At 38.5% G+C, this 25,739-nt stretch overlaps 2 protein-coding genes across 2 annotated transcripts in view; one reads left to right on the top strand and one right to left on the bottom strand.

Moving 5' to 3' along the window:
• The window catches only part of IL1RAPL1 (interleukin 1 receptor accessory protein like 1), a 666,390-nt gene that overhangs the window by 556,254 nt on the left and 84,397 nt on the right, over positions 1–25,739 (bottom strand). The gene's annotated exons all lie outside the window — the stretch shown is intronic.
• Positions 13,110–17,018, top strand: LOC124509601 (transcription factor SPT20 homolog). The gene is made up of 3 exons (XM_047076334.1): positions 13,110–14,666; positions 15,531–15,541; positions 16,295–17,018. Exons 1-3 carry the CDS (start codon positions 13,110–13,112, stop codon positions 17,016–17,018), a joined length of 2,292 nt encoding a protein of 763 aa, XP_046932290.1.

Below are 25,739 nucleotides of genomic sequence, written 5' to 3'. Positions count from 1 at the left end.
AGTTCTTATACTGTTAGAAATCTTGTACAGAAGTGACCTAGGATCCAGATGCTTAGCTAATCTTGTACCCCATCTCCTCATTTTATAATCTAAATTCCAGGGAAAGTTGTAACAGAGTAAAACAAAATCTATATTCATCTTTAAGACAGAAAGCTACCAAGGTTCGCTGAAATTTTACCCATTCACAAATAGGTTTTTCAGAGTTAGATTAATAACATTTAAACATATGAAAACAAGGTTTTTTCCCCTTCTTGTATAGAAACCATATATGGACTATGTCAGGAAACAGCCCCCATAATCAGTGGGGGGTTTTTTCTGCTAATACTTCTTTAAATATTTTCTAACTGTCATAATGGCATATGCTTTATTCAGCTTTACTTAGGTCAATATTACCTGATAATAACTTTGCTTTCTTTAACTTCACAAGAAAAATACAATATATAAACTGTAAAGAGAGTAAGTAATTATTAAGGACATTTATATCATATTTCTAATTACATGTATAAGACAAAAACTGAATCTATTCCATAAAATTGATACGGGTGCATATTTCTGGACTCTAGAGACTGGTGTTATTTTAAAGATATAATGCTTACTAAAAGTCATGATCAGAGTTTCATGTAAAGACTGATCTCTTTGAACGTGGCATGTTGAGAAACTAGCCTGATTGCTGCAGACACAAAGGGGACATAATAGCAGGCTTGTATCCAGGAAAACTATCCCTCATCCAAGAGAGTTTTGGAAGAAAAGGAAGAGGAAGACAGGTACGTTCCCTGAAAAAGAGATGAGGCTACCACCCTTGACCCAACATGTTCATACCACTAGCTCGGTGCTCAAATTTGAAGGTAACATGTGAGATCTTGCTTGCTTTTTCCATGACACTCTAATTTCACTTTTTGGACTCTTCCACCGATTTTTCTCCTGGAACAGTTTGAAATAGTTTCTTTCTGTATAAATTCAGTATATTTCCTTTTACCCTTCCCAGAGTAAAGGCATACTATTTGATAAACACAAAATAAAATCATTCAGCCCAACAGAGAACACTCAACATTATATAGGAATAAATGTATAACATCATTTATTACATGAGTCAATTACCTATCATTTATTGACCATTAAAACTTTATTCATTTAGTGAACACATATTTGCTGAGCAAAGACTGTGTCTGGCCCAGCTGGGGATAAAGCAGTGAACAAGCAAAGTACTTGCCTTTATGGAGGTTATATTTTACTGAGAGGAAATGGTGTAGGGAGGAATACTGTACAAAAAGCTTTATACAATACCACTTCACAGACACTAGAATGGCTATTATAAAAAAAATGGAAAATAACAAGTTTGGGCAAAAATATGGGAAAAAATGGAACCCTCGTGCATTGCTGGTGGGAATATAAAATGGTGCAGTTCTTCAAAAAGTTAAACACAGAGTTACCAAATGATCTAGCAATTCTACCCCTAGCTTTATACCTGAAACAACTGAAAGCAGGGACTTCAACAGCTACTTGTCTATCAATGTTCATAGTAGCATTACTCACAGCGCCAAAACACAGAAACAACACAAACATTCATCAAAACGTGAATGGGTAAACAAAATGTGGCATATAAATACAGCAGAATAGTATTTGGTCTTTAACAAGAATAACATCCTGATACCTGATGCAACACGGATAAGCCTTAAAAACATTACGCTAAGTGAAATAAGTCAGACACAAAAGGACAAACGGTGTATAATTCCACTTACATATCTACAATAAGCAAACTCAGACAGACAAAAGTAAAACAGAAGTTACCTGATCTGAGGGAAAGAAAGGTACTGAATTTGTTTGGAATGATAAAAATTTCCTGGCAATGAATAGTGGTAATGGTTGCACCACATTGTGAACGTACGTAATGCCACTAACATGTATGATTAAAAGTGGTTGGAATGGAAACTTCTATGTTAGGTATATTTTACCAGGATCAAAAAAAAAACCCATTAAATTATACATTCTGGATGCATGAATGATATGGCTTGTGAATGCTATCTCAATAAAGGCATTATTTTTTAAAAAGCTTTCACGCATTCTGTCATCTCATCTTCCTCTATGTAACCACATTTAACCTTCATATTTTAAATATCATTTCTGTTTTTGACTTCTGTGTCTGTATCTCCAGCTCTGATTTCTCTGTCAACTCTAGATTTACATATCCAGTTGCCTATTTATCATACCTATTTGAAAACTAAAAAGTTACTTCAGACCTAACGACCTGACGTGCCCTGGAAACAAATCTCTACTTTTACTCTCAAATCTACTCTTCCCCTGGCCTCCCGTATCTCATGAATAGCCACACCATTCACCGAACTGCTCAAGCAAAATAGCTAGAATTCTCTCAGACGTTACAGTGTCAGCCCGACAAAACTAGCATGAGGACAGTGAGGGGGTACCAAAGACAAAATAATTAAGGTAAATGATATTTCAATCCAATGTTTAAAAAATAAAATTAATACCAAAAATCCATGAGAACAATAAAGGTTTCACAGTCTTAACTGTACCACCCTGCTTTATATGTATCCTATCAATGATCACTAATTGATATTTCCTTCATTTTATTTCTGTGTATAGGTATATATTTCATCTTCCATTCAGTGTAAGTACCATGAGAGCAGGAGTTTAATCTGCCTTGTTCACCACTTTATCGCATGAAGTTGTGCTCCATTTACCAGGCTCTCCTACTGGCTGAGTTCAAACGTGAATTTTTCCAAGAGAGGATCTGTCATTTCAGGTTCTGGAATTGGTTGTATGACCTCCTTCCTCTCTTCTTCCCTCTAGACAGAGGGGTGCCTGTGGCTTCCCACTGTTGCTAACCCCTGGAATGCCTCGTGTTATGCCATTTCAGCTCTTCCACCATATTTATAACCCATTTTGCATATTAAATGTCCCCTAAGGAACTATTTGGAATGTATTTGTTTTAACCAACTAGATCCTGGCCACTACAGTAGTTTAGGCAACAAACATGTGAGTGTGTGTGTTTTTTTTTTAATTTTTAACATTTATTCATTTTTGAGAGAGAGACAGATAGAGCATGAGTGGGGGAGGGGCAGAGAGAGAGGGAGACACAGAATCCGAGGCAGGCTCCAGGCTCTGAGCTGGCAGCACACAGCCCGACGCGGGGCTTGAACTCAGGAACAGTGAGATCATGACCTGAGCCGAAGTCAGACGCTTAACCGCCTGAGCCACCTGGGCACCCCCAAACATCTGAGTGTTTAATCAACATTATACATAAATTCCTGAAAGTCTTTCATAAGGTAAAATAAAAAGATAAGCAAATTATATAGTTATGTATTCGCAAAAAGTACAAATAACAATGTATAAACACCACACATTTAATAAATTAAGGCACTTTTGCATTTTCTTATCTATGAGGAAAGTCTTTTACTGATATTCTACAACGAAAAAGAGCAGAATCAAACAGTGAGTTAGTTTAATTTAAAGGCAGAATCAAACATTTTTGGGGAGAGACGTTTTTATTCTATATGACATGCAAATTTTGCATTTGCTTTCTTTTCAATACTTCTTATGCAGTTTTAGTATCAATTTCAATCAACAGTAATTTTTAGATTTTTCTGAGTAGAAAGAAGAGCCATTAATCTGGATCACCTACAATTCACTAAAAGAACCAATGGTTTAAATGCCAGCAAACTGATAACTTTCCTTGGCAAAAACAGGACATTTTTAGAAAAAAAGTTCTAATAATTTGCATTTCTTTATAAATATAAACATGCTTGCAATGTGACAATTGTAGTAAAAAATTTTTGTCAACAAAGAATGTAGGAATAAAATCCTCTACACTCTGCCAGAATATAATGCTATACAGTCCTGTTAGAGGTATGACTAAAAGTGTTAAGAACAAAACACAAGTGGGGCTAATATTACCCAAATATGAAAAAAAAAATACAAGAGGAGGAGGCTTGCACGGGCAGAAGAAGCCACCAACATGCTGTGTGATTACGGACAGGTAACTAGTCTTCTCTGAACTTCAGTTACCTGATCATAAAATTATAAAGGTACTTAATTTCCTATCCTTGCTGTGAGAAGCAAAGAGCATCCTAATGTAAACATACTTTGTAATGGACAAACAGCTACTTAACATGTATCACTGCTGTTTCTGTGATGTGCAGTGATGGCTTCATCCCTTAGATGATTGTCAACCTCACTACATGTCTTGAACCTTCTCACTTCTGCCCAATGTTATTTCATATACCTTTCATTACTCATAATATTTCACCACTGGCTACATATGGAATTTATACCAAGGTCACCACTTTTTAAAAGCTTTATCTCCTTTTCAGCAGTACCTCATAAAAGAGATAAATCAGATAGCCCTTGATATTTAGTCTCCTTATCCTACTGTGAATACAGTGTTCTTCCATTTCTGTTCTCCAGATCCAACTACTCATTTTTATAGAAAAGTTCAATATAAACAGAATGCCCTTTCTGGGACTGAAGTCCTATACATTTGAAATTCAGTTAAACTTGTCTCATAGTATTGCCAGAAGGAGCTGCAGTTGACCTGAGGCATAAAGTGGAAAGTATCCATAGGTGCAGCAGTAGGGAGAAAAATAAATAAATAGAACAGCAATAAAGGAGGCATTGCCTATTATTAGCTTTGCTCTTTCCTTGGTTTTAGATGGAAGAATCACCAATGAGATTCTAGAACTGGATGGTTAAATATTTGCAGTTGTCAACAGCTGTGTTCATGGAACATTCATTTTGAAATTCAGTATTTTCAGAAGCATGGGTCACATGCAAAACATTTATCCCTAGCCAGAGGATAGGTGGAATAATTACACAGGAGATAGTGCCACAGTCAGCTGTCAAACCTACTTAGCTGTCAATACTATAAGGTTATTTCTCATGTTCTTCTCATATGAAATGACTGTCACAAAGAATTGAAAATGGCTTTATTGTATGCATGAATTCCAATTATAATATCTGCTTCTTCCTTAAAAAGTCCATTATGATAATAGCCAGAGATGGAAAACGCTATTGGAATGGAGGAGTTCAATCCTATTACATTCAGTCTTATCAGAATGCAGGGCTTTCCCACATTATTCTTCATACACACATGAAGAATATCATAACGATTAACTGGACATCTTTTATTTGAGTGCTTTCTTGAAGCCACAATTGATACAACAGCACTGTAATCATTCCCACTCTCAAAACCCTTCTGTTCACTAGTCTATTAAATACAATTGCAATGGACTACCTTGGTGGCTAATTTGAAAAAACTATTACATTGCTTTTCGCTTCTGGTTTCCCTTACTAATATGGATTTATTTGCAATACAAACTGTACAAAGTATTGCTGCCTAATTTGACTTTGTAGTTACTGATGTCTTTATTTACCACATATTATGTCTACAATGTATAAAGCACATAACACGAATAAGTCATTAATTTGCATTGTGGCCTTGGGTACATTAGTTTCTCATTTGTCAAATAACAATCTACATGAAGGTTTACATCCTTTCCTGAAATTCCAAAATGATATTGTTGATACTATCATTGTGCATGTTTACATTTACCTGATCCATTCAGTGCATTATTGAGAAATTTTACAGAGGGAGTCTTTGTGTGCATGTTTGTGTACTCTGTGTACCTGTACCTTAGCTCTTTCCCTTCACTAATACAAATCATTCAGTGATATTGTAAACTATTCTAATTTTCTCAACACGGGCTCATCCCTTTCTATACTATGGTCTCCGTCTCCTCTCCATTATTTCTCAGAAAATGTTGTTACTAGTGTTATCAATAATCTCCCGACTTTCAGTCATTATCTGGCTCAAGCACAATATGACATTTAATAATGTTTATGTCCATTCATCTTGAGATTTTATTACAGGGCCTTTACCTGGTTTTCCTTTTGTGCTTCTATTCATTCACTCCTTTCCCCTTAAATGCCAGAATTTCCCTAGGTTTTTGTCCTCGCTATTCATTCCCGCTTGAGTGCTCTTATGTTACCAAGTGGTACTCAGAATGAAATACAGCTACCCCGATTGACAGATAACAGTTGTGCCCTGGTAGTGTAGGAAGTAACAGAGGAAATGTTGCACTTGTTCAAAATAAATGGAAAAGTAAGTAAATTTTTAATGAGTATATGCTAACAGTGGAAAATTCTCACCTATGATCCCCAGTTACCCTGAAGCCAAATCGAGGGTCAGATCCTGGTACCAGGTTCTTTGCTGTCCACAGGATTTCATCCAGTTAAGACCCTCAACAACAATGGGTAACACCTGTCTGTTTCCCCACACCAGTGGCTAACAAGATAAGCTCTAAAGTGCTTTCACCTTTGGCAATACAATAGGTAAAAACAGGTCTTTTATTTTAGTCTTAACTTACAGTTCTATTATTTGTAAGGCTGAATGTCTTTTCATATACTTAAGTGGTATTTATATTCCTTCTTTGATCATTTTGACCTCTTCTTTCCTCCTGGGTTACTGATCTTATTTTTATTAATTTGTAGACAGTTTTTGAGACTAAATTATGAGACAGGAAATACTGAGAAACACTTTGGGACCAAGCAGATTAGAGCACCGGTTGTTGAGGTATCAAAAGAAAGGAGCATAGGCACACCTGGGTGGCTCAGTCGGTTAAGCGTCTGACTTCAGTTCAGGTCATGATTTCATGGTTCTTGAGTTTGAGCCCCACGTCGGGCTCTGTGCTGACAGCTCACAGCCTGGAACTTGCTTTGGATTCTGTGTCTCCCTCTCTCTCTGCCCCTCCCTTACTTGTGCTCTGTCTCTCAAAAATGAATAAATGTTTGAAAAAGAAAGAAAGCAAGCAAGCAAGAAAGAGGCATAGAAAAAGCATATGACCAGAAGTGGTCATCCCTTCTCAAGAAGAGAGTGCGGTACCTTTGAGAGGAAATGTGTCCTTTGAAACCTAACGGTGAAGGGTGGGGGAGGAAATGCTGCCTAAAAATAAAGGGCTCTAATAAACCAAGATATTGTCAATGAATAAGAAACCAGACTTGTGAAAGAAAAGACCATTTTCTAAAAACTACTACCACCACCACCAACAATAGAAACAATAAAATCTATGTGTGTAGATAATAACAGCAAATGAAGGTGGTCTTGAAATATGAAATGAAGTAAGCCGTGTGATCTCCCTGCCCTAGCCACCTCAAAGTGTCTTCTCTTGCTGGTTCAGGGCAAAAAGCCATTGAGTATCAGTTAAGCAGGTAAAACCATTGTAAAATACATCTGTGCACAGAGGCACCTGGGTAGCTCCATTGGTTAAGTGTCCGACTCTTGATCTCAGCTCGGATCATGATCTCAGTGTTCATGGGTTCAGGTCATGCATTTGGCTCTGTGCTGAGAGTGCTAAGCCTGCTTGGGATTCTGTCTCCCTCTCTCTGCTCCTCCCCCATTCTCTCTCTCTCTCTCAAAATAAATAAACTGAAAAAAAAACCCCACATCTGCATACATACACATCCACACTTGCACACAGCAGAGGAAAATTTTTAACACAATACCCCAAAAGGAATTTTATACTTAAATAAGTGATTGCAGAATTAGAAAAACACTATGAATCATAAAATTGAAAAAAAAATAATCTCCAAAAAGAAAATGACAAATCTCAGGGAAATGTGAAACAGGAGCTAATCAAATTCAGGAGAGAGAGAACATGAATGAGGACTAAATTGCAAGGTGCTTGTGGTAAGCGGAATTTTTAAATGGCCAGTGAAAGATGACCCACTCTAATTTTCAGCATGCTTAAATATAAGACTTATTACTCCTTTCGTTATGTTATAGGCACCATAACTTAAAATAGGGAAGATGATTCCATATTCTCCAGATGGGCCCTTAAAGCATAGAGCTTTCTCTAGCTGGTAGCAAAAGAGGAAGTCTGAGACCCTTGAAGCATGAAAAGGATTCAATATGCCATCACTGGCCTAAAGATGGAGGAAGACACTTAACAAATAGGAGCAACTGTGAGGAGATAAGAGTGGTCCCTGGCTGACAATCAGGAAGAAAATAGGAATCTTAATCCTATAACCACAAGAATCTAAATTTAGCCAACCACTTGATATGGATTCTTCCCCAGATATTCCAGTTAAAAGCCTGGCCCAGGCAACCTAGACTCTTGACTTGTGAGACCCAAAGCTCAGTCTGCCCTGTGTTCTGACCAACAGAACTGTAAGAAAACAAAAATGGGTTTTATTTTTGGCCACTAAGTTTGTGGTAACTTGTTATGGCAGCAATAGTAAATTAATAGAGTTCCCAAGGGAGAACAGGTATAACCACCATTAACATAGGCTTATAAAGGACAGAATAGAAAAGAGAAAAAAATACAAAAAGGTTTAGAAAGAATGTGACAGAAAAGACACAAATAGATGATCCAGCATACTTATAACTGAAATCCCTGAAAGGAAAGAAAAAAAAAAAAAAACAAATCAAAGGAACAGAAATGTTTTAAGACTCCACTCAAAGAAAACTTTGCTGAAATAAAAACTCTTGATTTACATATTAAAAGAACCCAACACATAACAGGCAAAAAAGAGAAAGGATGGTTAAATCCAAGAAATACCTTATCAAAACCATTATGCTTTAAAACTAACAAAACACTCTGCACTGGCAAAGCAGTCTTGAAAGACAAAAGCAACCTACAGAATGGGAGAACATATTCGCAAAAGACACATCTGATAAAGGGTTAGCATCCAAAATATATAAATAAGCTTATATAAGTCAATACCCCAAAAACAAACAATCCAATTTAAAAATGGACAGAAGAGGGGCACCTGGGTGGCTCAGTCGATTAGGCATCCGACTTCGGCTCAGGTCATGATCTCATGATTTGTGGGTTCAAGACCACGTTGGGCTCTGTGCTGACAGTTCAGAGCCTGGAGCCGGCTTTAGATTCTGGGTCGGCCTCTCTCTCTGCCCCTGCCCTGCTCACATTCTGTCTCTCTCTCTTTCAACAATAAAATAAACATTAAAAATTTTAATAAAATAAAATAAAAATAATAAAAATGGACAGAAGACATGACCAGACATTTCTCCAAAGAAGACATCCAGATGGCCAAGAAACATAAGAAAAGATGCTCATTATCACTCATCTTTAGGAAACTACAGATCAAGACTATGATGGGGGCTCCTGGGTGTCTCAGCTAGTTAAGCTTCTGACTCGGTTTTGGCTCAGGTCATGATCTCATGGAGTTTGAGTCTTGCATTGGGCTCCTCACTGAGAGTGCAGAGACTGCTTGGGATTCTCTCTCTCCCTCTCTCTCTGCCCCTCCCTGGTGTGCGTGCATTCTCTCTCTCTCTCTCTCTCTCAAAATACATAAATAAACTTTCAAAAGACTACAGTGGGATGTCACCTCATACCTGTCATAATGGCTAAAACAAAAGGCACAAGAAACAACAGGCGGTGAGGATGTGGAGAAAGGGAAACGCTCTTCCACTGTTGGTGGGAATGCAAACTGGTACAGCCACTGTGAAAAACAGTATGGAGGCTCCTCAAAAAGGTAAAAACAGAACTACCTTACAATCTAGTGGGCTTTTACCCTCCCCAAATACAAAACATTACCTCAAAAAGAGAAAGGCACCCCTATGTTTATAGCAGCATTATTTACAATAGCCAAGATATGAAAACAGCCTGTGTCCATCGACTGATGAATGGATAAAGATGTGGTATATATATACAATGGAGTATCATTCAACCATAAAAAAGAATGAAATCTTTCCATGTACAAAGACATGGAAGGAGCTAGAGTGTATATTCTAAGTGAAATAAGTCAGGGAATGACAAATGCCATATGATTTTACTCATATGTAGAATTTAAGAAACAAAAGAGCAAGGGAAAGAAAAAGACAGAGACAAGTAAAGAAACAAACAATTCTTTTTTTCTCTAATGAGAACAAACTGATGGTTACCAGAGGGGAGGTGGGGGGGATGGGTGAAATACATGATGGGGATTAAGGAGCACACTTGTCATGAGGGGCACAGGATGATGTATGGAATTGTTGAATCACCAAATTGTGCAGCTGAAAATAACATAACACTGTATGTTAACCATCCTGTAAATAAAATAAAATAAAATAAAATAAAATAAAATAAAATAAAATAAATAAAATAAAATAAAATAAAATAAAAATAACATCCTCTGAACCTTCAGAGAAAAGGCCAAGTCACTTACAAAAAAAGAAAACACAAAGCCCAACAAGGGCAGAGTAACATTTTCAAGAATGTAAAGGACAGAGTATGAGCCAAGATTTTTGACCAGCAAGGTTTTAAACATTAAAAAAAAAAAAAGAATGTCAGGAAATATTGTACATATAAATGCTTCCTACAAATAGAGAATGTTACAGTGTTACAATGGACAATGTTACACTGTAAGGACAGAGAAGGATCTGGAGAAGATTTGATAGTGAGCATACTTAACTGAAGTTCTGGTACTAAAATAAACACAGTATTAAGTATTATGGTCGTAAGAATAACAAATAAATGCTATTTTCTCTGATGAAGTATTAATAACACACCTAAAAAAGGCAGAGAGAAGGAAGAAAGGAGTAGAGAGTAACCTGATTCATTAACATATAGGTGAGAATTAAAATATTTACAGCTGGCCTAACAGTATAAATCGAGGTAAGATAAAAGAGGAGTAAAATCACATAATGGTATCAGTGTAAAGATAACTGGTGGGAACAACAACAAAAAAGAACAGAGAATAAAAAATAGTATGGCAGAGCTGTAGGATCTTTTTATATTAAGGATATTTATGTATTCTGATTTCTAGCTCAAATATCTTTGGTCAGTTTGTTGTCATTAATTTTATTTTGACTGCCATGAAGACTGGCTACTATTTCTTTGTAATAATTATATCAATCATTTTATAACTTCTGGATTTTGTGACTTTTAGAAAGACCTTTTCTATGCTGCAATTATAAATATTTTAAAATTTTTCAGTATTTTCTTCCAGTACTTGTGTAGTTTCATCATTGACTTATATTTACAAAAATGGTAAGATAGAAAAAAGCTTGTTTTTTCAAATAGGTTCCTTTTTTACGAACACCACTGAGTGAAAACTTTATCTTTCCTCCACTGACATGTGATGCCACTCCTGCTGTATGGCAAACTTCTGTATGTCTCGGGAATTATTTCTTAGATATCCAACTGTTCACCTTATCTCCCATGAAATTTATACACCAGGAAACCCAGATATTAATTTAATATAATTAAATTAATATCTGGTAAGGCAAATCCCTTGCCATTACTTATTTTTTAAATTAAGTTTTTATTTTAATTCCAGTATAGCTAACACACAGTGTAATATTATTTTCGGGTGTACAATATAACAATTTAACAATCCTATACATTATTTAGTGCTCATCCTGATCAGCATACTCTTTAATTCCCATCACCTGTTTCATCCATCCCCCGAACTAATCTCCTAAACAATTTCTTCATTATTCTTGGGTATTTATTTATCCATGACTGGTTTTAATGGGATGTCTTTATGAATGATCAATTTTGCATAACAACAAGTAATTTAATGTTTTACATTAGCGAAAAAAAAACCCCACAAAATTTGCATGTCATCTTAAGATGACACCCTATTGGTCATCTATCAGCAAATTCCCTATCAATGTTTCCAGATGCCCCTCTGTTTTTAGGGGTAGTTTCCTAGAGAAGTGGAAAGAGGCTAGACTTTGCAGTCAGAGATTTGGATTTGTTCCCTGCCTCAAATGCTTACCATTTTTTTTTTTCAACGTTTATTTATTTTTGGGACAGAGAGAGACAGAGCATGAACGGGGGAGGGGCAGAGAGAGAGGGAGACACAGAATCGGAAACAGGCTCCAGGCTCCGAGCCATCAGCCCAGAGCCTGACGCGGGGCTCGAACTCACGGACCGCGAGATCGTGACCTGGCTGAAGTCGGACGCTTAACCGACTGCGCCACCCAGGCGCCCCAAATGCTTACCATTTTATAACCTTTAGCCTATTACTTAAGTTGCTTGAATGTCAGGTTCTTCACTGGAAAAAAAGAGGGTAAAAATGCCTGCTTTCTAAAGTTCCTGGAGCATTAGATAAATTGTATTTTGAATAACTTTGAAATATGGCTGACTCTTGGTGGGAACTCTCTGGAAAATAAATTCAAATAGATTTTGACAACATCCTCACCCATAGCTCCAATATAGATTTCTCTCCTAACTCCAGAATTTCCATGACTTGAATCCTTTTGTCTGATAATTTCTATTCACCCTTTAAGAAAGCTCAACTATCATTTCCTTTGCAGATAGTTGGTCTCACTTCTCCGTGTTTAGCACTTCCTCTCCTTTACCACTCTGCCCACAAGTCTATAAACTGTGGTGTATTCTATTTATCTGATTACTTGTTTGCCTCACCAAGCAAACTGTTAACTCCTACATGGAAAGTCACTTGTTACTGATCCTATTGTCTCAATCTCAGCGTACGACTTCCCTTGTAATCCATTCTCAAAAGCAGCTGCGGGTTGAACACACATACATCTTTTTATGGGGAAAAGGAGAGCACATAGGTCATAATTATATTTGTAATTTTTCTTTGTTCTTTATTTTATGACAAGAAAATGGGGAAAAGCATGACACCAAATCAGTTCCTAGAAATGGTTTTCGTCATTATCCCTTAAAACTGCCATCGACTAGACATGGCTTCCGGGCCCTACTTGTCAAGAGGAAGCGCAGGCATCACAACAGGAAGTGCACAAACAAAAGGAAGTGCAGACCACTTAACACCCCACCATCGGGGGCGCGGAAGGTGCAGCCTGAGGCAGCACGCAAGCGCACTGAGGCTATGTAGCTTGACCCCTCCGCGTCAACTTCCGGCCTAGTCAAGGGCCACGACGTAAGGCGCGGTACAGAGGCTACGGCCTGTACAGACACAGGTATTTTGGGAGACTGCCAAGAATTCTGTGATTTGTTTTCTTGCTGGCGGGTTTCTTGGTATTAATTTTGAAGTTAGGCTGGTGGCTCCAGTGTGGAGTTGGGACATTCTGCAGACCTATACATTTGTATCAGAGACACTATTTTTATCCCGCTCATCAAGGCACTTGCAGTTTCCCTTCTTTTTAGGGCCCCTGTTGCCCCACGATGCAACAGTCTTTAGAACAAGCTCTGGACCGTGCGGACTATATCATTGCCAGTGCCCAGCAAAGTCCTCCTAAAAGGAAAGGCTCAGCGAGTGGGGGCGCATCTCTGGATGAAAAACTTTACGACCTGTATGTGGAAGAATGCGGGGAAGAGCCTGAGGCTACGGAGGAATTAAGAAGCAACGTGAACTTGTTGGAGAAGCTCCTGAGGAGAGAGTCGTTGCCGTGCTTAGTGGTCAACCTATACCCAGGAAAGGAGGGATATTCGCTGATGCTCGAGGGCGAAAATGGATCCTATTCGGAGACCGTTCGACTGCCTTACGAAGAAGGGGAGTTGCTCGAATACTTGGATGCTGAACAATTACCTCCTGCTCTGGTGGATCTCCTGGAAAAATCTCGGGTTAACTTTTTTCACTCTGGGTGTGTCATAGCCCAGGTACGGGACTACCGGCAGTGCAGTCGGGAACCTCCCGGCTACGCGAGCAGGCATATTCTCCTGCGGCCAACGATGCAGACGTTAGCCTGCGACGTGCAGTCCATGACCAGCGATGACCAGACCTGGACCCAGGAAGACAGGCTTTTGCTGGAGAGCCAGCTGATCTTAGCCACGGCCGAACCGCTGTGTCTTGATCCTTCTGTATCAGTAGCCTGCACTGCAAACAGGCTGCTCTATAACAAGCAAAAGATGAACACTGGCCCCATGAAAAGGAGCTTCAAGAGGTATTCTGCACCCTCCCTGAACCGGCAGCAGGAGCTGTCTCATCGTCCACCTCCTCCTGAGCTGAGAGCATGGCCTTCTTACAAAAAAAGCAGAGAAAGTACAACAAGTGATAATTGTGACTTCGTAATTTCTAAACCGGGGAATTATGTAGATACATGGAAACAGAGACCCTGTGACTTGGCGGTACCTTCTGAAGTGGACGTGCAGAAATATGCTAAATGGGAGAAGTTTGTCAAATATGATGAGTCACAACCAACAGACTGGCCAGCCCACGAGGCAAAAGATGATTTTGAATTTGGATATGAAGGTGGCGATGAGTCTCAAACAAAGCCAGCCTTCATGCAGTCACTTAATGATCCACTTATCTCTGGTAAAAGAAGGGTACGTAAAAAAATCAGATATGAAAGACAGGCGTCCCCTCCGCACTCCTCCACAGGTGACCATTCAACTAGTGTTCTGCCTAGATCAAAGAGTGATGCTGGGAGGGAAGTCACTGTGTCACAGAGCTCCAGTGGCTCAGCCAGCCTCAGCCAGCTGCCTCCAGGGAAAGAAACAGAAGAGCCTGAGATCGTGTGTGTTCAGTCTTCAGTCCTGGGGAAGGCAGTCAGCCATCCATCTCCAGCCATCAAACCTCCCTCAAGCTCAGGAAAGACTTGGTCAGGTAACAGTTTTACTCCATGGCAGGGAAGCAGCTTTCTTAAGTCTCCATCTCCTGCTCCAGCTTCTAAGCCACCAAGTCCTTCCCAGAAATCCCCTGTGGAAGTGAATCCAATCAGCACATTTCCTGTGGCCACTCTGTCTACCACCAGCTCTCTACAAAGAACCCTGGCCACCCAGGTCGCAGCGAATTCCCAGAAATCCTCTGTGGAAGTGAAACAAGCTAGCGTGCTTCCTGCAGCCACCCTGACTACCACCAGCTCATCACAAAGAACCCTGACCACTCCGATCACAGTCAACTTTCCGAAACCTTCTGCAGAAGTGATTCAAATGAGTATGCTTCCTCCAGTCACTTTGTCCACTACCAGTTTATCACAAAGAACCTTGGCCACCCAGGCCATGGCCAGATCTCAGAAATCCTCTGTGCAAGTGACTCGAGCTAGCGTGATTCCTGCAGCTGCTGTGTCCACTACCAGCTCATCACAAAGAACCTGGACTACCCCAGTCACGGTCAATTCCCAGAAATCCTCTGTGGAAGTGATTCGAGTTAACATGCCTCCTACAGCTACTTTGTATACTACCAGCACATCACAGAGAACCTTGGCCACCCAGGTCACAGCCAAGTCCCAGAAATCTTCTGCGCAAGTGACTCAAGTTAGGATACTTCCTAAAACCACCATATCCACTACCGGCTCATCACAAAGAAGCCTGGCCACCCAGGTCACGGCCAAGTCCCAGAAATCTCCTGCAAAAGTGACTCAAGTTAGGATACTTCCTAAAACCACCATATCCACTACCGGCTCATCACAAAGAAGCCTGGCCACCCAGGTCACGGCCAAGTCCCAGAAATCTGCTGCAAAAGTGACTCAAGTTAGGATACTTCCTAAAACCACCATATCCACTACCGGCTCATCACAAAGAAGCCTGGCCACCCAGGTCACGGCCAAGTCCCAGAAATCTCCTGCAAAAGTGACTCAAGTTAGGATACTTCCTAAAACCACCATATCCACTACCGGCTCATCACAAAGAAGCCTGGCCACCCAGGTCATGGCCAAGTCCCAGAAATCTCCTGCGCAAGTGACTCAAGTTAGGATACTTCCTAAAACCACCATATCCACTACCGGCTCATCACAAAGAAGCCTGGCCACCCAGGTCATGGCCAAGTCCCAGAAATCTCCTGCAAAAGTGACTCAAGTTAGGATACTTCCTAAAACCACCATATCCACTACCGGCTCATCACAAAGAAGCCTGGCCACCCAGGTCACGGCCAAGTCCCAGAAATCTTCTGTGCAAGTGACTCAAGTTAGGATACTTCCTAAAACCACCATATCCACTACCGGCTCATCACAAAGAAGCCTGGCCACCCAGGTCACGGCCAAGTCCCAGAAATCTCCTGCAAAAGTGACTCAAGTTAGGATACTTCCTAAAACCACCATATCCACTACAGGCTCATCACAAAGAAGCCTGGCCACCCAGGTCACGGCCAAGTCCCAGAAATCTGCGCAAGTGACTCAAGTTAGGATACTTCCTAAAACCACCATATCCACTACCGGCTCATCACAAAGAAGCCTGGCCACCCAGGTCACAGCCAAGTCCCAGAAATCTGCTGCAAAAGTGACTCAAGTTAGGATACTTCCTAAAACCACCATATCCACTACCGGCTCATCACAAAGAAGCCTGGCCACCCAGGTCACGGCCAAGTCCCAGAAATCTCCTGCAAAAGTGACTCAAGTTAGGATACTTCCTAAAACCACCATATCCACTACCGGCTCATCACAAAGAAGCCTGGCCACCCAGTCCACAGACAGGTCTGCTGGCTCCAACATCATCCAAGTGGTGGGCCCTGTCAGTGGAGTCCAGGCTTGGGCAAGGGATTCCAGCCTTGGGCAGGGCTCTACCACTGGGGCCACAGCTCCTGCGGGAATCAAGCCCAGTAACTTGCCCTCAGGATCTTGGCCACCAAATGTAGGGCTCACGGCACTGCAGCCTCCTTCTCAAGCAGGTGCTCAGTTTTTTTTTAAAGATACCCCAAGTATCAGGCCAGTAAGCATGTTCCAGCTTCCACAAGGTTCATACCTTTTGAACACCCAGCAACTGAACACACAGCAACAGCCTCAGCAGCAGTGGCTCTATCAGCTGATTCCACAACAACTTCAACAACCTACAGCTTCCAGTCAGCAGCCCACAGCTCCTCATCCTCAGCAGCCAGTATCACAGGGTTCAAGTGCACAAGGGTCAACCAGTCAGAGAACAGCCTTATCTGCTCAGCAAGCTGTTGTCCTTAACCTTGCTGGAGCAGGAAGTTTGCTGCAGCCCCTGCAGGCAGCTGTGTTGTCTCCACTTGGCTGTGTGGAGAGCCAGAGAAGACCTGAGCAGAGCGGCTCTCCACACACGCTGCAGCTGTCCTCTGCCTTACAGCTGCAGCCCCAGCAGCAGGTACAGCTGAGAATTCTGCCACACCCAGTGCCTCTGACAACAGTGGCCTCCCCAACAGGTCAGCCACATCCATCTAGCGAGCAGACAGCAAATTAGTCAACAGGTAAAATGAAGAAAGGCACACCAACCACTCCAAAATCCTAGATCTTGCATTACATTTCCCTCTCTCTTTTAAACAAAACAAAACAACACTGAAGCAAAGGGTTTCTGACTTTTTACTTCATCTTTGTCTTTGATGTCTCAGTATTTTACACTGCTAGGTAAACAAACCATACAGAAGCCCAACCCTGTGCTTTTTAAATAAAGACAGTGGAGTGATTTAATGAAAAACAAAATGAATGGACTTTGATATTAGCCACCATGAGGTCAGTATCCCATCTCTGCAATTAACTAACCTGAAACCTGTTTCTTAACTTAAGTGACTCTCCAGTTCCTTATCTGTAAAATGGGAATAGGAATATTCCCTTCTTAAGTTTATTGTCAAGGTTAATATAAGATATATTAAATACTGAAATTTAAATTAATTTTAATGAATACAAATGTTAAATATTTGAAAGAAACATAAGTACTTAAGCTGAAAATGAACTACAGTAATAATATTAGTGCAAATAATAGTTTTGTTGCATTACATAAAAGCCAACCTTGGAAGCAAGAGCAAATACACCATATGAATTTAATTCCTCACAAAGAACCACCCTAGACTTTTAAATGCACCCACGCACACACCCACACTCACACACCTCTCTTAGGTTTTCAAGTTATATAGATATAGGTACAGTTATAGACATATAGATCCAGATCCAGATATAGAGATTTTAATCCTCTATTAAATAAAGAGTAACCCTTTTACTCTACCTAGATGGCCCACATGGTGAATTCTCTCTCTGATAAAACTGGATGCATTAGGCACTTGTAATTCGTTCTTCAGTAATTGAGGGATGATTGGGATATATGACTCAATATCATTTGCCAGACAATATTCGTCCAATGCATTATTCATGTGGTGCTTATTATTTTACAAACACTTCATAATATACAAATGCACCTGCTGTCTGTCTCTTGCTCCCCTATTCCATCTTCCTCCTCTAGTCTGTCTCAATTATTTTGTCCCCATCAGACAATAACCACTAGAGAGAAAAAGTAAAAGTTTCTTGACTTAGAATGGACACATGACTGAAAAATGCTAAGTTTAGATGAACTGTGAAACAAATTACAACAGGTAATTATAGGGAAAAGAATAGATGACTGTGATATGAAACTACCTTAAAAATAGCTGCTAATTAAAAGTGATTTCTGCAGCTCCTAAACAATATATTTTATGATAACATTGTAAGGCAAGAAGGTAAATGACTACATTAAAATCCCCTCATTGCCAAATTTGGATGAATTCATAAATGTGGATAATACTTTAAAAATACTTAGATGGAGGGCGCCTGGGTGGCTCAGTCGATTAAGCATCCAACTCTTCAATTCAGCTCAGGTCAAGATCTCATGGTCCATGAGACTGAGCCCCCTGTTGGGCTCTGCACTAACAGTGCAGTCTGCTTGGAATTCTCTTTCTCCCTCTCTCTTTGCCCCTCCCCTGCCTCTCTCTCTCTCTCAACATAAATAGTCTTAAAAAATAAATAAAATAAAATAAAATAATTATATGTAACTAAAAGTTTTGTATTACTCAAAATGTCATCTTCCTGAGTTTTTGGAATTTAAGATTGCTTGAAAAAAATGAGCTATTGGGGCACCTGGGTGGCGCAGTCGGTTAAGCGTCCGACTTCAGCCAGGTCACGATCTCGCAGTCCGTGAGTTCGAGCCCCGCGTCTGTCTCTCTCTGTCCCAAAAATAAATAAACGTTGAAAAAAAATTAAAAGAAAAAAAAAGAAAAAAATGAGCTATTGAAAACATCATAAAAAATATATTTCTTAAATAGTTATTTTTGTTAAAAGACTTTTTGTAATTGTAATATTTGCTATTTGAGACATACCCTTGGGTGACTGGTAAACATCTTTCATTTAACATGTCCAAACATGATGGCATTCATCATTTCCCTGAGCCTACCAGTCCCTTTACTGTTTGTTGTTAAAATAACTCACAAAGCAATGGAATTAATTACCAGGTAGTTTTAAGTACTTTAGGAAGCAGAAAATTCCTCTGTATACCCTTATCCCTAACTACTTCTACACCAACTTGTGGGCTTGGAGGGATTCTTAGAGAAATCCTCAGACTTCCTTTTAACAGCTGAGCGACCAACCACCTGGCCTAAGGAAACAGGAGGAAAAAGTTGAGAATGAGTCCTGACACTAGCAAATAGATTTTTGATAAAATATTTCATCTGTGACATTTTAACATGTGTCACAGTGCATTGCTAAATACCCTTCAGTGCACGTGCATACTATGTGGAATCAAATTCAAACTATTTTGTTTGGCTATATGAGGTCTTTTTTGACCTGGGTTTGGCCTCTCCTCCCCATTTCCTCCCATTTCCCCATTCACATCTGTGGCTTCCTCTGTACTTAAAGTACAGGTGCTCCTGATATCCGAGTTGTTCCTCACTTCCATGTTGTGGTGGAGACCTTGAGCCAGGAACTCCTTTCCCTTCTGTGCTCATCCTGTAATGCTTAGCCTAAGCACTGTCGCTCTGGAATCTGAATCTATTTCTATATCATCCGTTAGGACAGCCCCTCCAAACTATTGCACAAGATTATTTGTGGATCAAATATGATAGTAAATATAAAGAAAAATAAGAATTGAAAATGTACATTGATATAAGTATCCTTTTCACATTTTTGTTTAGTTTTTCAAACATAGATTTATAATGCTGCATGCATTTTATAGCATTAGTATTTTATTTAATTGATTAAAAATCTGTTATATATAAAATCATAAATATATGTAATACATATTTATATTCTCTATGTTGAATGTCACAACTGTCTTTTTAAAACATCAAAGAGTACTAAATGGCAATTATTATTATAAAATATAGGCTATATATAATAATAGCACTTTTTCGGTATTTAAATGTAATTTCTCTTTGAGCAGAGGTTAAAATGATATTTATATATAAGAAATGAGAAAATTAAATACAGTTTTTTTTCGCTTTATTGGCTTTGAACCAAGAAAATATTCCTGAAGTTATGATTCAGTTGTAGGTCAGTCTGATGAACTATAACAGAAAAGTTTCCTTTTGCAAAATTCTAAGGCCAAACTGAAGAACAAGAAAAAGACATATCAGTACAAATCTTTTTATTTCAACTCACCCCATTTCTTGTGTATATGTATTTCTTAAAAATTTTGAATTCTGGGCATAAAGTTATCTATGCAAATAAAACAATGTCCTGTCTCTGTTTAGCTGTAATTATATCATGTGATAGTAGTATGATGGAGTTTTATTAGAATGGGGGGGACTGTCTTTGGGATGACAGGAATTAAAAGATGTGGGAGAAAATGGGGAATTACTGTTCAACGAGAAAGTTTTGAGTTTTGCAAGATGCAAAAGTTCCAGAGATTTGATGTACGACAGCGTGAACACATCTAGTACTACTGAACTGTATACTTAAAAATGTTTAAGGTGGTAAATTTCATGTTTTGAGTTGTTTTTTTTTTTTGTACCACAATTAAGAATTTAAAACAACCACCACAGAAGAGATGTGGCATACAAAATACTTCATTTTCAGAAGCCTTAGGGAAGCCTTCACCTATGCATTCACAGCACAGTGGTCACGAGAACAACCCTCTGGGGCCAAACTGTATAATTGTAAAACCTGGCTCTGCCACTTGCCGGTCGTAGGGCCATGGCTAAGTCACTTAACTTCTCTGGGCCTCCATTTCTTCATCTGCAAAATGGAGATATTTAATGGGAACTTTTTTACACAGCTGTTATAAGGATTAAAGAAGATAGTATTTGTAAAATGTTTAGACATTCCACAGAATAAATTCCCCAGAATAACTGAAACGGAGGGGTCAGTCTCACCAAGTTTAAAGAAAATGTTTTGGACGATCTAACAAAACAGGCAGTCTGGCAAACAGGAAGTAACGATGATGAGTTCAAGGGACACCTGGAAGCGGTGCTCATTCTCTGATGCAAATAAGAGTTATGCATTATCATTGAATTACAGAAAAGGTGTGAGATCGGTTTCTGAGGCTGTGGACACAGCAAACAAAGGGTGGTTTCTAATATAAGCTCCAAAGCAAACATCCCAACAGGATGCCGCCTGAATTACAAAAGAAGTTGTCTCACACCTGCCCCAAGTCACAAAGCCTTCGCAGGTGACTGTAGGCTTTACCTATTTAATGACTGAAGATTCCCTGAGGCAAAGAGGGAGAAGACCAATCAAAACCAGCAGTCTCCAACTATTCCTCTAAAAGACTTAACAGTGACTGTGAAGGGGTCACCAAACCTTGCATTCATTCATTCACACATATTAATTGAGCACCTATTACAGGACAGATTATATCAAAGCCCTGAAGACACAGGAGTAACTGAGACATAATGCCTTTCAACAGCTTATAGTCTAGTACATTAAGAACAAATAAATATTAACAAAGTAGAGAAAACTCTAGCTTGGCTTTCAAATCAAATTGTATTTATCAAGCACAATTTATGCATTAACATTTTAATTTTTTATTATATTTCAAGACTGGCATTCAATGCTAATTATAAGAAACATTGCAATTTAGGATTTCAACGGAAATAGCAACAGATATCCAGATGCTATGTTGACATAATATCACTTTTTTATCACTTGCCCTCATTTCAGCTTAATAAGCTCTCTTGGCTCTCATCTTTCAGTGTTTAATCCAAAGCAATTATACTGATATGCAAATGCCATCTCCCTTGCTTTAAGAATGACACTTAACACACAATTTCATTATAATAGGCTGCTGGAATGTTTGTAGAATGATCAGCTCATTTTTATTTTTAAAATAAGTCTTTCCTTACAATGTGTGCTTGTAAATAAAATGTCCACACACAAATTTTATTTGATAAATGCCATGTGGATAATATTTGTCTTGTATACTGAACACCAAGTTCATACCATGTGATATTTCTATTAAAAGCCTGCTATTCTTGTGCTAGTCTCTACAGAAATATTTTAGCTAATGAAGTGCATTAGCAAAAAGTATAAGGTAAGCAGAAAATGAACAAAGTTATATGTGTATGTGCGCACATGTGCACGTGTGTGTGTTTATGTTTGTCTTTTAAGATTCAGCTTTAAGCAATGGTTCAGAAGGCTAGAGTGGAAATGCCACACATACTTTATGAGAATAGATTCAATGAGTTAGGCTTATATAGTAGATTGGTTGTATTAATGGCCCCAGTTCTTCACTCCTGCTTATATCCATACCCTTTGGCATGTAACCTTCACTCTCAGTCCAGGACGTGACTTGCTTGGGCCAATGGGATGTTATGAGTCATGAAGCAGGGGCTTGAATCAGTACTTACACATCTCTTCTTCCTCTGTTACACCTCTGCTGCGAACATGAGGATATGCCTGAGCTAGCTTCTGGAGGATGAAGGTCTCACAGAGCTAGATTCTAGCCTTCCCGATTACTCCATCTTAGGCCATTCGAAATCAGTCAACAAGTAGTTAACTTCTAAAGAGCACTCAGCTGTAGTTGGCTAGGTTTAGGAGACAGTGTATTTTCTCATGTGACTCATTTATTTTAATCATCATCAGTTGGGAAAACACATTTTATGGGATAGTATGTATCAATGTCTTAAGACTTAAGAGATTTTCCAGTAAGCATTAATGACATATATTCAATAACACCCTTAAGCACTCAGAAGCTTTAGAAAGATACTGTATTAAAAATATGTATCAGAATTTGAGCATTTTTTCACAAAGGAAATATTTCTCTTTGGTCTAGTAGCTGAAAAAACGTTTAATGGACAAACCAATATTAATAATAAATGTATACTTGTCCCACACATTCACTCAATAAATATTTACTGAGAAACTACTATGTGCTAGTCAAGGTCAAAACCTATGGAAAACAAAACATAAGCTTTTGGACTTTGATTTAATTGCTTTGCTTGGTAAACTCAAATAAAAATAATCCTTAATTCAACCAAATACTATAAACCCAATGACAAGAAAATCAGCACTGCAAAATTTAATTTGACACATATAAAAAGTTAAAAATAGTGAATCTGTGTTTATGCACAAAAAGAAAAAAATATAAAAGACTGAACTATGTGAGCTATAATTACTATGGGCTTATTATTACCTTAATTTTAACTCCTGTAATTATTTCCTAAATAATCTTCTTCATCTGTGACCTAAGACTTACATGGCTAAGAATCATTTAAGTGAATCTAAAAACTTACAGTTGTAGCAGATCCCACAATTGGCCAATTTAAAAAACTCTGAATCATGGAAACCCCTATCTCCTGTTGGAAGTGTTGAAGGGTTTAGAGCATGGTTTTAAGGGGAAACAGATGAGGTTTAAATCCAACTGCCACCATTTATAAGCTGCCTGACCTTGAGTCCATTATTTAAACTCTAACTTATTATATACATTTAAAAAAAAATTCCAGAGTTGTACTATACTAAATATGGCTTCTTAATTTTGGAAGTATTAATAGCTCACCATATCATAGATATGTTTTTCCCCCCCTCTGATTCTATGGCCCCATGAAATCCTTTCTTACCTACAGCAAGAATCTGAAATGAAATAAGCAAAAAGAATTCTAGCCAATTAGCATAAATTTACCTCACACACTCCTTTTCACTTTGATCATCACACCCAAATTTACAAACGAGATTTTTCTGACACCCAAAAAGAAAGAGATCATTAATATTTTGGGGTTGCAGCTTTATGCCACAAATACTTCCTGGCTTTAATCACTGGAACACATGAAAAAAAAGTATCTCTAAAAAATGTACCTGACAAAACTAAATAAATAGTTGGAACAGAGAATGCCATTTATAACTATACAGTCTACTTCTTACATTCTTCCAGGAACTTTTCACACATTGTCCCCATCCCTTGGGTCCCTCTCATGGCATTACACATAAGATATATATTATTAGATACAATTACTATTGGTCAGTAAAGGTTTTCTAAATCTGATCTAACTCATAGGCTTGATATGAGAATCACAGTTAAAATATACTTTAAATATAGGTGAAAGACCTTCATAAACAATAAAGTTAAGTGTTAGTAATTTTCTGAGTCTCAGTTTCACCTACTAGATAGCAATAATAATTTCCAACTCACAGGATTTTCTGAGCATTCAATGGGAAAATATATGCAAAAACAATATAATGCCAGAGGCAGAGGAGTAGCTCCATAAATGATGAATGGTGGCCAAGCAACTTTAAACATTTAAAACAACTTAGAAATTCAGAGGTAAAGAATTTTACATATATATGTTTATACCAACACACACACACACACACACACACACACACACACACACACACACATTACAATCCAAAATATAATCACATATTATACCCTCTTTCAAGTGTAGTACATTAAATTGTTCCAAGTGAGAAAGAATAGCAGGGAAAATGTGATATAAAAATAACATGATGAAATTTATGCTTTCTGAGTCTCCCTATTATCTCCTGATGAAAAACAATCATCAAGTATCAGATGTCCTATATAATAACTTTCTGATTTTCTATTGTTTCTAGGTATTGCTTTGATGAGTGAATGTACCAAGAATATTCTTTTGAGGTCAAAAGATCCTTTGTTATAGATAATATCTGATAGTTAGTTATAAGAAAAGAGAAGACTACCAACCAGCCCTGATTTATGTGGTCCATAGTCAAATGTTCATCAATTGATTTTTTAAAAATCTGAATACAGGATAGAATTACCCAAGATTAACATGGCTCTCGTACTTGTAGTTCCATCATCATTCCTGCCTGTCTTACCTCCTTTAATCAACTTATATCCCATAACCCCTTCCTAGCTTAGTTTAATTCTCTGACAACCTAAATGGTCTGGTCAATCACCTCAATAATGCTCTCTTTCTATCCATGAATTTCTCACTACATGTTTTTGTTTCACCCATTTGCCAAGTCCTGACTCTTTCTCCAAAGTCATGCATCCATTCTTCAAACACACAACTATATCATCTGGAGGATTTTTAAAGATTTTTTTTTTTTTGGAAAATATGTATCACATTCATGAGAGTAACTACTTCAAGGTATTTGATGTTGATATAAATTATTCAAAGGAGAAAATAAAGGTGAAATGGAGATTATAAATAAAGCTGCCAGTAGCAAGAAAGTAAGGTCAGAGGTGAGAATTATGTCCAAGAAATATTAAATGTTAAATAGAAAATCTGGCTGAGAAAACTCCCATTAAAAAAACAATGGGGAAGTTCTGTTTCTAGTAGTATGGCAATCTAGGTTATGTGGACCAACCTTAACAATAAAAATAAATAAAAATACTGTGGGTTTTTTTTCTGTCAAAATGAAATACTTCATAAGAGTCCTAGGCCAGAATGTAAGTAAAATGGGAACTTGAAGAATTAAGTGGAACACTGAAGATATTTCCCTAAGGGCGTTTATTGGACCCAGTCATCCCAGTTGCCATAGCCTAGGTTTACTTTGGTGCAAGACTGAAAGAGTGGGGAGAGGGGGCTCAGTCAAATACCACACTGCAGAGAACCCTCATCAAGAAGAGCTAAGGGCTCCACCCTCAAGAAAATTATGAAACATAAACAAACGTGACCTTCCCCAAATCCTTACACATTCTTCAGGTAGATTTATAATACAGTATTACTGAGTCCCCCCCTCCAAAACCTCAAGCTATGAATTTCATTTAATTTATAGTGACTCCAGAGTATCACACCTTAGGCAC

The sequence above is a fragment of the Lynx rufus genome, unplaced genomic scaffold (assembly GCF_022079265.1).
Source record: "Lynx rufus isolate CCGP_SWC_20201006 ecotype Redwood Valley unplaced genomic scaffold, mLynRuf1.p SCAF_14, whole genome shotgun sequence".
NCBI classification, from domain to species: Eukaryota; Metazoa; Chordata; class Mammalia; order Carnivora; family Felidae; genus Lynx; species Lynx rufus.
This window is presented reverse-complemented; position numbering and strand designations above follow the sequence as displayed.